The sequence below is a fragment of the Lacerta agilis genome, chromosome 3 (genome assembly GCF_009819535.1).
Source record: "Lacerta agilis isolate rLacAgi1 chromosome 3, rLacAgi1.pri, whole genome shotgun sequence".
Taxonomy (NCBI): domain Eukaryota; kingdom Metazoa; phylum Chordata; class Lepidosauria; order Squamata; family Lacertidae; genus Lacerta; species Lacerta agilis.
Window position 1 is genome coordinate 56,130,002 of NC_046314.1, and position 13,574 is coordinate 56,143,575.

The 13,574-nt window shown below is 39.2% G+C and overlaps 1 protein-coding gene across 1 annotated transcript in view; it reads right to left on the reverse strand.

Annotated features, from left to right (window-relative positions):
* EPB41L2 (erythrocyte membrane protein band 4.1 like 2) overlaps positions 1 to 13,574 on the reverse strand; it is a 78,875-nt gene that overhangs the window by 40,392 nt on the left and 24,909 nt on the right. The window contains 3 exon segments of the mRNA XM_033143776.1: positions 26 to 105; positions 108 to 129; positions 11,521 to 11,724. Coding sequence (XP_032999667.1) covers positions 26 to 105; positions 108 to 129; positions 11,521 to 11,724 — 306 coding nt within the window.

The following is a 13,574-nucleotide window of genomic DNA, read 5'->3' on the forward strand; positions in this document are numbered from 1 at the left end:
TATTAATGTGGAATTTAGTACTTGCCTTCTGATCAGAATGGTCTTGAAACAGTAAACCAAAGTAGTCCTTTTCCAATAAGTTAAGCTGTCCACACACCTTATCAATAGCACATGGCCTTTAGCCTTTTTCTAAAGAGAAAGAACACTACTGTCAAGTAACAGGATAGACTATTAAAACATTTATTTCAAACTATAAAATGTTAAAACTTTTTAAGGTGTCCTCACTTCAACATACTAACAAAGAAAAAATGTTCAATATTTGCTCCTTATTATTTTCCTTTATTTATTAGAAGACCACAACAGCTGTATTTGAAACCTGAAATTGGTAAACAGAAACCCCCTGTTAAAAGAGGTGGGGGTTTTTTGTTTGCAGGTATTTAAGTAATTGAAATATACTCTTAAACAGAACAAAAAGCTACATACATTTCCAATAGTAAACTTGAAGTCTTCCAATAATAGCATTGTGTCACACAAAGATATCAAAGAGTAAGCAATGTAATTTAAGATTTGCATCCTTAATTCAAGAACATATAGGTTTTCCAAATAGTATGGGAAACAGCCTTACTAGAAAAATTAACCAATAAACTGAAACTGAACACAGGGACAAATAGAAGAAGACACATTCACCCCTGTATAGCTCCCTTTTATCACATACACAGCCCAACAAGACAATGACAAAAATCCATCAACAGCATACAAATCAATATGGCTGTCCTGATCCAAAACACCCACCCACCCCACTCACACATGAAAACAAATACCACCACAGCCAACCACAAATGAACAGCCATACCCTAGGCCAACCCCAACCTCACTCACCACCAAAGGAACACAAGCAAACAGCAGAGAACAAGCAACGTTGACACAAAACCCCACATATATTAAGTAAAATAGAAACATTGTCGCCCGACCCCACCCCCACTCATCTTTCTCCCCTCCACCTCTTTTCCCCTTTTCTTCCTAATGTCTCAACAAATGAAACCGATCTGTAAAAAAATGTTACATGGGGGGGGGGAATACGAGAGATACTGAACATATTTTTGTAAATCAGGAAAATCTTTAATAAAAATACATTAAAAAATAAATAAACTGAGCACAATGAAAAAGAACATAAAGGTTTTAAAAGAGGAATCTGTTTGAATTTAATAAGATGGTTCCACAACAGAAATGTCAATCTGAAATATAAATTCATTGGGTTGTGTACATTACTAGTTCTACTCAGAAGAGACCAATTGAAATAAAGTAACATGACAAATTTAATTCCATTAATTTCAGTGGGTCTACCCTGAGTAGGACTAGCATTGAATGCAACCGGTCTTTGCTAGACAGCCACGCAATACTTGGAGTCACTGTTAGTCTTTTACCAAAATGCCAGGCCCAGGGGATGGGGACAAGTGACTCCAGCACCAACACATAGTAATGTTAAGGTCCAAAGAGTGTTTTATGCGCTCCACTTCACCAGAACCTAGGGCAGTTCCACTCCAGGTTTACAAAAGAAGTTGCAAGGCACACAGCAACCATTACTGGCTCAAAAGAAATACATGGTCAAGCATCTCAAGAAAGAAAACGAAAGAAATAATGCCTCTTCTCTTCTCTTCCCTCTTTCTCCTCCCCTTCCCTCACCCCTTAGCATAATTATGTTATTTTCTTAATTCCATCAGCTTTTGATGAGGTGAACTGTTACAGGAAATGTGCTCCCCATTTTTTTGTCATCCCTATCTTCCCCATCAATTTAAAAACTAGTATAGCCTAAGTAAAACAAACAAATAACTCCCCCCCCTTTTTTTTACAAACAAGAGACTCACTTTGTGTCCAGTGTAGCTCACTCGCATAAATAGTGGGCAGGGGAGGGGGGTTTGAAATAAACAACAAAGCTGATCAGGGAAATTGGGCCCTGAGCTTTGCTTCTGCATAGGTGTGGCCTTCAAGGAAACAGCTCTGAGCATGCTCAGAACAGGTGTACTGGCTTCTGGGTCATTCAGAACAGCAGACCTGCAAATGTGGCTGGGTTGCCAACATGCCAACAGGAAAGAGGGGGAAACTGCACAACCAGGGCTAAAAGTGCTGGAAGTTCCATTAACATACAAATTTACTACCACAATGCTTTTCGGTACGGAGACAGATGGGTAGGACCTCCTGGCCATAGCAATACTTTTGGACTGAGATTGGCTGTGTGGTGCAGAGAGCTGGCCAGAGAATGGAAGACTGACAGATTGTGGACGGATGTATGGCTTTGAGATTTTAGGGAAATTTTTGTATTTTACTTGGTAGGGATAAGCACTGGTTGGCCTAAAGGACCAGCCTCCGCTGACTTTAATCAGGAAGTAGGAGGAATGAAGAGCAGAAACAGCAACAGCTAATCATCAACATCATCATCAACAACGGCAATCCATTGTTTGTAGTCACGTTTCAAAAGGATCCTCTCAGCTAACAATATATGCTAATAATTTGGAGGGGGGGCTCTGTCACACGGGGCCCTAATTCTGTGCATACTGTGCAGTCCTTTCAATCTGCCACTGCCTACAATTGGTAAAGCTGAGGCCATTCTGCTGTACTCCTCTCCCATCATGCAGATGAATTAGAGTGCTCCATCCTGTTTCTTCTAGCACAGGTGGAGCCTGAAGGTAAATGCCCACACATGGACTCCTCAGGAGTCATTGCCTGGTGGTAGAGACTGGAGCTCACTTAAATTGCAAAGGACCCCAAAGCTCCTGCGGCTCATCACACTGATATTTGGAAATTCTTTGAGAAACTACAATTATCTATAGGCATAATTGGAGAGGATCAGCATGCTGCCTTATACTTCAAGCAAGTCCCACGTCCTTACGCTGCTATTTATGGCATTTGGTAAAGCAGCCATAATATGACATTTTTGAGACCTGGCAGTTGAAAGGCATTTTTGCAATTGCTTATCCTGCAGATTTCACTAGACGCCACTGCAATTCCAAAGGAACTCCATCAACTGCCTATGTGTAGGCTCTTGCGACACTGAAGTTATTGTGCCTAGCAGCCAGAGATAGAAAGCTCACAACTGAACAAGCCTGCTATGCTCTGTGAGCTATGCACTACACAGTAGTTGTGAGCTATACTGTACAAATACAAAGGACAAGGGGGGAAAGGTATGCAGTGCAACTACCAAGCACAATAAATACATTGTTTGTTTGTTTCAAAAGGAATCAAAGCACATTCATACAGGACTGAACTGCTCAATTTAGATCCCAGTATTTACAGTTTTAGCTAGATCCTTCAATGCAGCATCTCATCCGCTGAAACACAAGGAACAATATGTAGTTAACGTATATCAACAAATACATCAGAGAATAAGCAAGATTATGGGAAAATATATATTCAGGTACAACACACACACACACACACACACCCTAACTTGTGGCTGATATTATGGGAAGCCTCCTGCCCAAGGGTAGCTTAAAAACAACTTTAAAAAGCTTTTAACCAAAAAATAAAATAAAATGCAATTATAACAAGCTCCTTTTAAAACAGCCTGATTTAAAATGAAATTGAAATAACACAATTTTCCATTTTAAATACTTAACATCTCTTTAGAATGAGTCATGGCCATCTATCAAACAAACTGAGCTGAAGGAAAGCTTGTGTAAAGAAAAGGATACATGAGGATAGGAATAGCTCGTTTCAGTAGTTAAGTATTATAAAATGACACAAATTGTGTATTGTACTTATTGTTGTGCTTTACTACTGGGCTTAAGGAGTAGTAAATTCTCAAAAGGAGTAAAAACCCAGATGTTATTGAGCATTCTATCAAGTTCATCCATGACGTCCATGAATGAACCTCTATTTTATGCCCGCAAACTAGATCTTCAGTGCTCAGATTATGAATAAGCAAGACTTCACTGATCAGATCTGATTGTTTACTAGTTTGCGCAGTGATCTCTACCCCTTGCTAATAAAACATTCCTGTCCAATCCTATTAATATTTACTCAGAAGTGCTAGTACACTGATGGTACAGTGGAGGGGTTTGGGGAAGTTTTTAGGCTGTGATTTTATTTTATTATAAAACTAATGAAATAAAGATATTTACTCAAAAGTAAATCCCACTCTGTTCAGTCTAACTCACTGTAACTTTATTTCATTTATAAATTGCTTCCTATGGAGCACCTCCAAGCAATTCCATAATACAATAAAAACATATATAAAAGAACTGCATATATAAATATAATTTCAAATCCAATTCAGATAACGACTGCAGCCTTAGTTTCAAGTAAGTAATCTCATTTAGCATGTTGGTCACAAATCTGCCTCTTGTCTCTAAGCATTCATTCTGCAGTATACATGGGCTACATGACCATTACTCCCATTACAGTGGTGCCCCGCTAGACGAATGCCTCGCAAGACGAAAAACTCGCTAGACGAAGGCGGTTTACAATATAAAAAGACAAAAGTACATACATACAAATACAATGCATCCCCCAACACAGTAGTATTCATTGGCATCCACACCTGTTTGGGAAATATAAATCCTTGTTTTTAATAATTTATATTATCTACTATGTATCTTAGAAAGTTGTTTGTCTATTCACTATGCATTTGGACTTAAAGATACTGTAACCAAATTTTGTGTGGCAATTCCTGAGATCAAGAAGCAGGTTTTGTATATGTTTGGATTCAATCTGATGCCATTTTGAATCAAGATGATGAACTAAAACTTTCAAAAATGCATTAACTATTTAAAAAACGAACTTATTTTTGTAAAAAAAGGAAAGTGGGGGAAACTACAAGAAACTGGATGTCACATGTAGCTTGTGTCTTTATTTTATTTTCTGCACTTCTTTGGGAAAGGGTCCAGGGGGCCTCAGTCTAAACTAGACTAGTATAAGTTTTGCTTCTAAATCTAAGTGTCTGATCAGAAATCAATAGAACAAACATTCAGCTTAGGGAACAATTCTAAGCTCCCTGCGAGGATGGCTCATTAGCCATTGATGTTGCAGACTTCCCTTCCTGCCAGCTGAGAGGGAGGCCTGAAATCTTGGCCAGCTGCTGCCAGTTAGTGTAAACTATACTGAGCTAGATGGGCCAATAATGGTCTGGCTCAGTGTAAATCAGCTTCCTATGAGGTCCACCATAAGAGGCCTCCTCAGTGTGGTTGAGGAAAGTGCCATTGTTGGTGCTCTGACAGAGGTGGGAAAATAAATGGGGAGTCTTAGGGTTATTGTCAGGGGTGGACTAGGGACAGCATAACATTTGCAGGATCCAGTGTCTTTTGATTTCCCCAACATGGGGGAAACCTATGCTATTCTGGGAGCTGGTATAGTTCTCTTCCCTCCCTTTAAACAAATGGGAGGGGGCAAAGTGAACAATGAAGAGGGGGAATGCATCCCACCACTTTCCAGCCTAGCAAGCAAAAGTCCAGCAGGATGTAGCAAAGTGGTGGTTTATTTATTTATTTACATTTATATCTCATCTTTCTTCCATTATGAAACCCAAGGCAGCATATACATGGAACACAGACTGCCATCCATCTAGGCACTGACCAGACCTGCTTAGGAAGCCTTCACATGCCTTCTGACCACACCCTGGGACTGCCACAGGCTGTCCCCCACCCCCATAGCATTAATCTTTGTTATTAATATAATTTTGAGTGTTTCTTTGAAACAGATACAGACAAGATGGACAATATGCACAGCTTTTGTTACAACAACTGATTTAAGTAAATGTTGTTCATGGTTCAAAACACACTTTCCTACATTTTAGAAATATCACGAGTTCACTAGTAAATCATAGGTCATGCAGTATTTGAAAGTTTAATTCTTCCTATGGTAGCAAGTGCACACATCTATTTCATCTAAGCAAACTGTACAAGACCATTAAAAACTTATGTCAGCTTCAATATGCTTCAGTTGTTCAGACGTGCATAAAATATGGTCATGCAGTCATCTTTTAAATGCCTTTTGTCATAAAAGTTTAATTAGAACAGCACCCTGCGTAGAAAGCCTCCAATGTAATTCTCATTTGTGTTGTATGAAGAGGAAGTACTAAGCCAGCTTTTTATATCATTTGCATTATTTAGACAAGATAAGTATTCAAACAACAATTAAAGCTGTTAAAATTATTCACAATACAGCTTCTCTCTTTTTCTACACCAGAACTACATCAACTGAAACATATACTTAGACGTTTTAATTAAAGTAGCAGAATGTGTACTTTATATGGGTGTAGTTCAACAAAATATTGTTACTCATTTAGAGAGACTATGCCTAGTATTCCACTGAAATCCAAATGTGAGCAGTGAAACTCTTTTTCATTCTCTTAACCTGGTATTTATTCCCGCTTCCATGAGACTGGTGGGAATACCTGTACAGCTTTTTTGGGGGGGGGCTGTGGATAGAGGGCTCATTAGGCACAGGATAATAAGTTAAGACAAGGCTGAGATTTGTCCCCTTTTGTCTGAGAAAGCACACCTGTGCAATCCCTTAACAGTAATGAGATCCTTGCCCATTTCTAGCTCTCAGGAGACCAGCAGGAGAGTAGAGTACTTGAAGGTTCCCTTGGCATGAGAAAGAAGAGAAAGATAGTACAGTACTCACCTCAAACCCAATAAAACTTGATAGGTGGCAACGCTACACAAGATGGAAAGCATAAAAAATGCTACCAAGATGAATTTTTTTTCTTTCAGTTACAAAATTTGGTTGAGAAAAGACCTGTTTTGTTCAGTGACCATAAATTCCCCCTCTTACACTTTTCAGCATTCACAGAAGATATCCTGAGTATCAAATTCTAAAGGCATTTTAAGACATTATATAACAGCAGTAGGTCAGACTTAAAACTCTACATAACTACTTGATGCACTTCACTATGTGAAGTTCAAATACCTGCATGCAAGCAAGCAAATAAATAAATAAATATCAAACTTTGGCACCACTGAAACTATGTCCAATAGAAACTGGTTTTTAAATGAAGCAATTTTAGCTGTTGCTATTGTCAAACAGCAAAATCTACGAGCCTACTGAAAATCAGGGAGAGATCTACCAGTAGGTCCCAATCTGCCTTTGTTCCACCTGATCTACATAATTTAGAAAAATGTTTCTGTTCATAAATGGATAAACTTTTGACCGTTCTATGCAAACAGAACAATGCTTAAACAGGATTTAGGAAGCCACCTTCAAAACATCAATATTTGAAGTAGAACATTTACGGTCTTAAAACAAATTCTAAAATAAGATTGTGTGCATACTGCAATCAGGCTACATTAACATGGTTACAACTGTTTAATAATTTGTATGATTGCATCAAACTACTTTCTACTACTGCTATTTCTCCTATTAATTTTCATGGGAAACAGTTATTTTTTGCAAGCAAAGTCCTGTCATAATATACAGCACATCAAATTCTGTTCTCATAGGACAGTGGAACGTCGAGTTGTGGACGTAATCCGTCCTGGAGGCATGGAAAAGACATAACCTTAAGCGGACACAACATGAGGTATGACTGTAGCTATTTTATATAAACACAGCCTCTGGCAAATTTGAGGTAAGATTACTTTTGACTCCATTGCTTTGTTTAATGAGTAGAGTGTGTAACATTGTTACTCTCAATGTAACAGCCACTGTAGAAGACAAACAAGATAGGTCACTTAACATATTTGGCAGCACATCCTAGCATATCTAGCACAAGCCTAGTAATATGTATCCATCCAGCAAGTCCAGTCTCCATTAGATAATACAGTCCATATTTCTTAGTCTGTTCAGCTTTTAAACTACCCTTCATGCAGGATCCCATGGCTACTTACAAAATACTAATTAAGACACCAACTATAAAAGCAATATATTAATCAAAAAAATTAATCAGTACGTGGTGTAAATACAGCTGCACTAGGACCCTGAACAATTAATTTCCTCCAATTGTCACAGTGACATCAGAAGCCCAATAAATCAGCACCCATCTCGCTTTTCAGGCTGAGGGGGCCGGCGTTTGTCCAGACAGCTATCTGGGTCATGTGACCAGCATGACTAAACAGCTTCTGGCGCAATGGGACACCGTGATGGAAACCAGAGCGCACAGAAATGCTGTTTACCTTCCCGTCACAGCAGTACCTATTTATCTACCTGCACTGATATGCTTTCAGACTGCTGCTAAATTGGCAGAAGCAGGGGGCAGAGCAATGGGAGCCCACCCCACTGCATGGATTCAAACTGCTCTGATCAGCAAGCCCAAGAAGCTCAGTGGCTTAGACCACAACGCAATGCAGCTAGTAGTTGTGTCTGAATCTAAAGACATCTTACCTCTAGATGGAAAGGTAATTGGGATGTGCTACTAATTCTCTGACACCATAAAATTTCCTTAGCCAACATGAGGTTGGCATTTGTCTGACGCAGAAGACATTGGAGGAGTGTGCCTTTGGGGTTGAGGTCAAACTGCTGGAAGGTTGCAGCGCTTACTGTGGCTGTAGAGACCGATGAAGGAGTGACATGTTTTGTTGCAGTTGGGGCATATGAAGGCATCCAATATGAATTATATTCTTTGTAAGCAGCTAAACTCAACTGCTAATACACAGCTTTACTTCAGACCTTCGGTTTCAAACTTCTCCTCAGTGCTTATTATAAAGCATACATTTTGACACCCAGTGTTATCACAAACAGCACAATCCTATGCATGTATATTCAGAACCCCAAGGAACCACAACTTGAAGAACTATACTATGTTTGAAAACAGTGTATATTATAGTAATCAGAATAATTTATCTATCTACAAAGCTGCACAGAATTTTTTTTGTGTAGTACACAGTATTGTTTTCTTCCATTCATTCATAAACCCACTTCCTCAGGCCTTTCCCCCACACTCACCAACCGTTCATTGATGGGCACTGGCTCAACCTAGAAACATTAAAAGCTTTTCTGACTTTGTTGTTGTTGTTCAGTCGTTCAGTCGTGTCCGACTCTTCGTGACCCCATGGACCAGAGCACGCCAGGCACGCCTATCCTTCACTGCCTCTCGCAGTTTGGCCAAGCTCATGTTAGTAGCTTCGAGAACACTGTCCAACCATCTCATCCTCTGTCGTCCCCTTCTCTTTGTGCCCTCCATCTTTCCCAACATCAGGGTCTTTTCTAGGGAGTCTTCTCTTCTCATGAGGTGGCCAAAGTACTGGAGCCTCAACTCCAAAGGATAATAGATTGACAATAATGTCCCTGAGCTCTGGCAGAGAACAGTGCTAGTCCACCTAGTATTCAACCAGCATGCACTCCAAATTCAGCCACTCTATTTTTGCAAAATTTTAAGCAGTATAGTTACAGTATGCCCTGTTCTAAAAAACATCATAACTAAACCATTTAAAATCTATGTAATAAAAAAGGAGAGGGAGGAATTACAGCTCTTTCAATCCAGAGTAATCTCTTCTAATCTCTTAGCCATAGATAAGGGCTTGGGAGCCATCTTAGAGCTACACAATCCCTTCATCTCCCAATTTCCCCATTCCTTCTATGATCTTCCCACCAGCCTTACGTGTAATGTAAGTGTTGCATCAGCACCATGGTTAACAATGGTTAGCATCAATTAGTCAGTGCAAATCAATATTGGGTGTGAATGAATTTCCCACTATTACAGATAACACTACTTTTTCTTCAAGTACAATGCTATTGGAGGATAATTTTGAAGAGGAACAGCTACAAGGGGACAACGTAGCAGTCTATTTACTTTTTAACATTAAGACTTCTCTGTTATATTTGCAGAAAGCTGGTCCCATCTATCTCTACAATACTGGCAAAAATGGGAGGTGTCAAGGATTAAAGCAGAGAAAATATAGAAAAAATGAAAAGATATGATCCACTCAAGTCAGTGAAAAAACTGGCCTAAAACTGCCATTCCCTAACAGATGAGAGCTACCTTGGCATATGTCCTGAATTAGGAAAAATGTAAAAATCAGGCTGCCCCTGGCTCTGTTATTTGATCACCAGATGGCATCTATGATCAAGAGTACTTCTTGCAACTTTAGTTGGTTCACCAGCTGCCCAGTCTTTCCTAAAGATGATCTGGTGACAGATATACAAGTTGCTTCTAAACTGGACTAGTAAGGTCAATGTGTGGAACTGACCTTGAGAACATTTTGAAACTAGTATTAACATTTTCTGGGCACAGCAGTGGTAGCTAACTGGCACTCTATAAGCAATATCTGCCCCCATAGATCCCTCCAAAATGTGTGGGACCCATTTTGAAAGTCAATGTTTTTAGTGTTTTAAAAAGATTGACTCTCAAAATGGGTCCCACACTGTGATGCCATGATGTCAAAATTTGAGGGGCCCCCATTTACTTTAATATTTTATTTTCCTTACTGCTCTCATAGACACCCTACTATGATTCAGTAATAACAAAGGATTTTTATCAGCCCCCTAAAATTCTCCAGAATTTGTACTTAAACAACAAAAGTTAAAAATTGGCCACACACACACACACATTTACTTTGGCCATGCCCACTTTGACATGGATCCCCAGGAAGTTTAATAATTGCTCAATGTGGCCCGTGATTAGCCACCCTTGCTAAAGTCCTGGGTCACTGAAGAACTGTCTTATCCCATACAAACAGCCCTGATGCCTAATGGCCATCAGGGAACTCTGCTCCAGATAGCCAAATTCTGCATCTGTTTCTCAATTCCAAATAGTGATAACTAACCGGAAAATGGTGTTCTCATGTGCCCAACTTCCTAGAGACATTTCATTACATTCCTCCAGAAGCTCCGGACAGTGCTTTTCATGCATCAGCTTTGTCCTGCTCACAACCCTTTGATGTGTGTTTGTTTGCAAGGGAAGACTAGCCCATAGTCACCCAATAAGCTTCACCACCATCTCCTCCCTCCTATCATTGTGCTGCCCCTCCTGACTCCCATCACTCACTGCCCCCAACTTACCAAGCACAGGCAAGAAGAGATTCCATTTTTATATTTATGCTTACAGGGCAGCTGAGAGCACCACAAAATAGGGCACCAGAGGCACTGTAGCCATCAACCATCTTAAATTTGCCATAATTTTCTCTGGGCAAATTCAGGTGACTGGGGTCTCAACAGCATTGCAAGTGGTAGTATCCCCAGATTCCCTTAAAGCAGAGTTTTTAAAATGTTAAAAGATTCAGGAACCAAAACAAAAGACCCGGGACTTGGACCTTGGATCAGTTCCACACAATGCGGTTCTACTGCTACTGAGAGGGCCTATATCAGACTAAGTGGAGAGGGCACAATGTGAGACTCATGAACCCATGCATAAAATAGGTTCAATAGTGAACTTCATTTATGATCTGTAAACCAAGGGTTAAAACGGAAGATAATACATTTGCACTTGCAGTTTTTATAGCTATAGTAAAGTTCACAGTATACTTTAGGGTTGCATTGTAATAAGCTAAAGGCATGGCTCATTACTATCCATTAACCATAGTGATGTGAATACCATAATGAACACATTAGATTGATAAAAAATGTGTTCATTAGCTCCCATTTCCATAAAAGCATACTGCACTCACTGCTTTCTTTCAACAGAAAATGTCTTAAGGCTCACTGGTTTACCTCAAGGTCACAGCTGTATTCTGTCCCATCCAACATAACCACTTTACATTGGACAGTTCTGGTCCTCTTAGGAGTTTTTGGAAGAACGTTCTCAATTCTTATTTCACTGGTCTGCACCTCTTTGGACTCCCTTTGGCCTTCCTCTGAATCTTGTTTGTCTTCTTTTACTTCAAAAACAATTTCTTTACTGTCTTCTTTAGCAGGCTGCACAAGGAAGTTGAAAATGGATATTAATGAACATCAAGGCAATTTTAATGCAATGCAAAGTAATAAATTGTGATGTATTACAATAAAGGATTATCATCACCTAGCCCATAAATTTAGAAGAGAAAACCAATATATTCTTATGAATCAATACCCATTTAAGGAATCTAGTAGAAAGACACTTAGCCCTTCCATCAGATGTCAAGGAAATAAACAACTATCCGACTTTTAGAAGACATCTGAAGGCATCTGAAGGGAATTTTTTGACTGAGTTTTAATGTATTTTTAATATTTTGTTAGAAGCCACCCAGAGTGGCTGGGGAAACCCAGCCAGATTGGCAGGGTATAAACAAACAAACAAACAAACAAACAAACAAGTATTACTACTACTACTACTACTACTACAGGTCGGTAATTGGTATCTTAAGATCCAGCTTATATTTTTGAGACTCTTTGGGTTGATGACCAGGCCCTCTATGCACACATGCTCATTACATGGATCATTATCAGCAGGCAAGAAGACCTGTACATCAGCTACTGAAATTAATTTAATTAGGTGCTTTATATTAGTCTTAAAGTGACTTACATCAATAAAACTCATACAAATACAACTTTTAAAATCAGTAACACAGCAAAAGTGACAATCCACAAATAATAATTAATAAACCAAGACATCTTTGGACAAACTATATAGCTCCTGTTGTCTCAAAAAAGCAAACAACATTTTACAGGATTCATCTCATCCTGGATATACCGGTAGTCTGTTTGCACGATTGCCTTCGGGCAAGAGATATAGAACAATTAAATCAAGAATGAATAGACTAAAAAACAGTTTTTATCCAAGAGCTATAACTATTTTAAATGCTGTAACCAAATGATATGATCTTGGGGAGTCGTGATGAATGGTATGTATGTGTATGTGTGGCTGTAAATGTATAAATGCATATATGTGGCTGTAAATGTGGGATGACATTCAATTTCGTTGTACTATGTACAATGACAATAAAGTATCTATCTATCTATCTATCTACTGTATCTATTTTTCCCATGTAACACAGGGAATTTTTTTTAAGTATTCATTTGGGTCTTTGAAGATGTCAGTGTTAGTGACAGCTACACTTCTTTGGGGAGAGCAGTCAACTAATTGCATGGAACTTGCACTAAAAAAGCTAATTTGCTCATTGCCACCTTCCCAGCTTCTCCTGTAGTGGCACACAGAGAGGGACCTTTGATGACAAACTTAGGGTCTTTGTAGGCTTACATGGGGAAAGGTAGGCTGTGTGGGTTTACACTGGGGTCCTTAGAAATTAGAATCAGCACTCTGGATTAGGCTTAACAATGGATGAATATAGAATGGAGGGAGGGGTAGCTTCTATGAATTCACAGTAAGTGGGCTTTTTCTATCCAAGAAAATGAATGGATATTTGAATGTCACACAAGCAAACATCTGTCACCTTCTTGTCTGTCCTCTCTTCTCTAAATTGCCCCCAGACAACTAGCAAAACTAACCTACAGCCTCCAATTTATTTATCTAGCAGGAGTACAGTCTTTAAAACAAATGATCTGCACATAACTTACTACAGGGCAAAACCTTTTACAGCATTTCCCAATAGCATCCTGTTTTATTTTACAAATGAGATTTTTCCATTTGTTTCTCTCACACTGTACTGGAAGCAAGAGTAGATCTGCTCTTAGCTGCTTTAATGTTGCTTACTTGCCAGAAGATTGAATCACTCACTGTGAAAGCCCTACATTTATCGCCCTTCTAAATGAAGAAGCTGCTGCTGGGAGGAAACTGGAATTTTGTGTACAGCTAATCCTAGAGTTTGAGCAGCCAGAGGGGGGAATAC